The following is a 4,439-nucleotide window of genomic DNA, read 5'->3' as shown; positions in this document are numbered from 1 at the left end:
ATGTGTTGAATATTATAATGGAGTAATGCAGGTTTCAACAGGAGTATACAATACCAGGACATAATTTAGTCTGGGGAATGAGGGAATGCTTCCTGGATGTAGTATTTACATGGAATTCTAATGCACAGTAGAAGGTAGCTGGGTGAAAGTGGGAGGGGAATTGAAAAAGAAGTTGGGAACCGTATCTAAGAAATCTAAGACTTCAGAAATAACGATGTGTTCTAAGTACTGAAAACAGTCAGGGCTGTGGGGATGTGAGGAATGAGGGAGAGTGTAGCATGATGAGAGGCTGTAGAAGCAGGCAGAGGCTGCATGATGCAGTCCGGGGAATTTATGATTTTATCCTGAGGGCAGTAGGAAGTCATTAGAGGTATCAATAAGGGGGATGAGTGAGGTGAAAATGCTGGGGTTCAGGCGTGAATGGTCAAGAAAGAATTCTTGAGACATCTCTGGTGCAAAAAGGTGGTTTTATTAAAGCACGGGGACAGGACCCATGGGCAGAAAGAGCTACTGCACTGGGGTTGTGAGGAGTGGCTGATTATATACTTTCCAGTTGGGGGGGCGGTTAGGGATAGCATAAATCTCTAAAGAATTTTGGAAGCAAGGTTTCCAGGACCTTTGAGGGGCTAGCTGTTGTTAGGAAGAGGTCATTTGCTACCATCTAGTAAGACCTTAATCATGAGACCCTTCAGATGTATATCAGTGGACCATATGCTTGGAGGATGATTGCTAACATATATCTTTGGGGGGGGGAGGTAGAGATAAAAGAAGGTGTTTTTTTTTAAGATTTTATTTATTTATTTGTCAGAAAGAGAGAGAGAGCAAGTGAGCACAGGCAGGGGGAGCGGCAGGCAGAGGGAGAAGCAGGATTCCTGCTGAGCAGGGAGCCCAATGCTGAACTTGATCCCAGGGCCCTGGGATCATGACCTGAGCCGAAGGCAGACGTTTAACCGACTGAGCCACCCAGGCATCCCAAGTTAAAAGAAGTTTCCAAAGGAATTTTTATATGTTAAAGTGGACTTACAGGATCCTGGAGGTGGGGCTAATGTTAAGCTAAGGTTGCCTTTTGCCATTGGCAAAGTATTAACATTGAGGCAGTTGAGTTCCCAGAGGAAGGTCGCTCTGCCTGTCTCAAGCACTTGTCAATGGGCTGTAAGTTGTAAGGACATTTATTATTTTTTTCTTTTGTTCTCCACATCACTGAGGAGGTCAGAATTGTGTTTTTTAAAGTGCACTTTACCTGCAATATGAAGAATAGATTGGAAACAAAAGAGTAGATGTAGGAAGGCCCCCCCTTTTTTTTCCGGAGTGGGGGTTGGTTTTGTTTGTGATAATCCCGGCAAGAGACAATGGTGATTTAGATCCTTAGATCTTTGCATCCCCCATGAGGTTGAGTACAAGTGTTTCCAGTATAGTTAATAAATGTTCTTTGAACTGGAGTTAATTGATTCATCTCATCTAAACTATAAGATGCTACAAGAAAGTGTCAGGAAAACATTTTAAACAATTGGACATTCTCTAGGTGACCTCCTCAGGTCTGTGAGTCCAGGTGCAGCATAGTCCACAGCAAACCATTCCTTCTCAGGAAACTCCTGAAGATTCTGTATCAGGAAGAAAATGCTGTAGCTAAAACCACTGCAGGCCTCATTTTATAGGAAGCTTCCCTATAAATGTCACTTGTTAAGTATTGGTGGAAATGACATTCCTTTCTACTCTGGCAAAAGGAAGCTCATACTTTCTCATTAGCTGGCTCCTGCTTTGGTTGCTAATGTTTCAAAATATGCAAGTAAAATCTCTCCCTTAGCTTAGTGAATAAAAAACAACAGCCTAGGGGCGCCTGGGTGGCTCAGTCGTTAAGTGTCTGCCTTCCGCTCAGGTCATGATCCCGGGGTCCTGGGATTGAGCCCTGCATCAGGCTCCCCGCTCGGCGGAAGTCTGCTTCTTCATCTCCCACTCCCCCTGCGTGTGTTCCCTCTCTCGCTGTGTCTCTCTCTGTCAAATAAAAAAATCTTTAAAACAAACAAACAAAACAACAGCCTATGCTATTAATCTTTTTTTTTTTTTTTTTAAGATTTTATTCATTTATTTGACAGAGAGAGACACAGCGAGGGAGGGAATACAAGCAGGGGGAGTGGAAGAGGGAGAAGCAGGCTTCCCGCCGAGCAGGGAGCCCGATGCGGGGATCGACCCGAGGACCCTGGGACCATGACCTGAGCCGAAGGCAGACGCTTAACGACTGAGACACCCAGGTGCCCCGCTTTTAATCTTTTGTGAGGTTAGAAAATCAGTCCAGGTGTGATATTTGGTATCCTTGTGTCAGACCATTGTTTATGCTTAGTAATTTTTAAATTTCAAGATGACCATTTATCGTCAAAAAGGGAAGTGTCTGTGGGTATGCATATGTGTAATTCAAGAAGATGAGTCAGGGATGATTTATTTGTCACATTTTCACCTCGAAATGAACATAATTTTACTACAAAATATTTAAAATATTAAAAAAAAAATTTTTTTTTTAAGATTTTATTTACTTGCGAGAGAGAGAATGAGAGACAGAGAGCATGAGAGGGGGCAGGGTCAGAGGGAGAAGCAGACTCCCTGCTGAGCAGGGAGCCCGATGTGGGACTCGATCCCGGGACTCCAGGACCATGACCTGAGCCGAAGGCAGTCGCTTAACCAACTGAGCCACCCAGGCGCCCTTAAAATATTTTTTAAAAAGAAAAGAACAGATGAATAGATATCAGAGGGTGGCAGCCAGTTACGTAAGGCATAATTATTCCAGGGCATCTGGGAGATATCTATACCTATATCTACCTATCTGTATAAGTATAGATAAGAATACCAAATAGATACATTAAAATACAATCACCTTTTAACTAAGTGTCTTTTCATTGTGACAAAGCCAATGAAATTAATCCTGCTTCCTTCAGACCCAGTGTTCTTATCTGTAGAGATAATACCGACTTCATGAAGTTGTGAGGATCCAAAAATCATTTGTTATATATAAAAAAAGTACATAAAATATTCAATTAATGAAATAATATATAAAGATCATGCTAAGATGCTCTGCATATCTAGTCTTTTCTACTCAACCTGAAAGATTTGATATTATTAAGAACGATTACATTATGGATTGGATTAAGGGAAATTTTTAGACAAACTTTTTTCCAGCTTTATTTTTATTTATTTATTTGTTTATTTTTCCAGAGAAGTAAAACTCTTTTATTTTCACTGTCCAAACATCAGTCAATGTACTGGGAAAGCCAGCGGAAGCCCTCGTCATAGCCTTGCCTCTTGAGCACACTGCACATGAACACTTCCATGGGGCGGGCATTCAGCTCCTTCAGGGTCACATTCCCCTTTCCTGTGGTCTGTCCATAAAGCCCAAATATCTCACGGAGTTTTTCTTCACTGATTGCATCTGTTCTGTCAATCTTGTTACCCAAGATAAGGATTGGCACATTGGATATTGTTTCATCAGTCATTAGAGCATTTAGCTCAACTTTGGATTCCATGAGGCGAGGATGATCTGCACAGTCGACCAGAAAGACAATCCCATTAATTGCTGGGAGGTAATTTTTCCAAACCCAACGTGCTTGCTCATGCCCACCAAGATCAAAAGTTGTAAATGTCATTCCAGCAATTGTAAGCTCTTCTGATGTCGGCTGTAATGTTGGAACATGTTGGCCCAATCGGTCATCTTTGAGCATGTGTAGAAGAGTGGTTTTGCCTGCATTGTCCAAACCCAAAAATACAAGTTTTCCAGATTTCTTGTAGAGTCCTAGGAACTGGAGCACACTGCTGAAGCCATTGTAGATCCATTCAAAGATGAAAGATATTATTAATGCTTACTATGGCCAAGGGTCCTCCTCCGGTGGCGGCTGGCAGCTTCGACCCTCCCTCACAGCACATAGCCCAGCAGCACCAGGGACTGCCAGCTATTCGCCGGATATGCGTAACACCCCAGCTTTATTGTTATATGATTGACATATAAGATCATTTAAATTTAGGGTAGGCAGCACAATGATTTGATACACTTACATATTGCAGTGCCTGGCTGGCTCAGTCAGTGGAGTGTGTGACCCTTCATCTTGGGGTTTTGAGTTCAAGCCCCATGCTGGGTGTACAGATTGCTCAAAAATGAAATCTTTAAAGAAAAACACCCCACAACGGTGCCTGGGTGGCAACTCTTAGTTTATGCTCAAGTCATGATCACGGGGTCATGAGATTGAGCCCAGTGTCGGTCTCTGAGCTCATTGAGGGGTCTGCTAAAGTTTCTCTCGCCCTCTCCCTCTACCCCTCCCAGCACTCTTTCTCTCTCTCAAATAAATAAATAAATCTTAAAATTAAAAAAACCCCACAAACACACAAATGTACTCACATATTGCAAAATGATTATCCCACAGCCTTAGCCAACAGTGCCATCATGTCACATAATTAGC

The 4,439-nt window shown here is 42.5% G+C and overlaps 1 protein-coding gene across 1 annotated transcript; it reads right to left on the bottom strand.

Annotated features, from left to right (window-relative positions):
- Nucleotides 1–3,211: 3,211 nt before the first annotated feature.
- LOC118002995 (GTP-binding protein SAR1a-like) lies at nucleotides 3,212–3,845 on the bottom strand (the record flags this gene model as incomplete). The annotated part of the gene is made up of 1 exon (XM_034993670.1): nucleotides 3,212–3,845. A coding segment is annotated over one exon (606 nt), but the record flags the coding sequence as incomplete, so codon positions are not given.
- Nucleotides 3,846–4,439: the final 594 nt, after the last annotated feature.

The sequence above is a fragment of the Mirounga leonina genome, unplaced genomic scaffold, assembly GCF_011800145.1.
Source record: "Mirounga leonina isolate KUSES-001 unplaced genomic scaffold, KU_Mleo_1.0 Mir_91, whole genome shotgun sequence".
Taxonomy (NCBI): Eukaryota; Metazoa; Chordata; class Mammalia; order Carnivora; family Phocidae; genus Mirounga; species Mirounga leonina.
The sequence above is the reverse complement of the archived record's forward strand: the minus strand, read 5'-3'. Positions and strand labels throughout refer to the sequence as shown.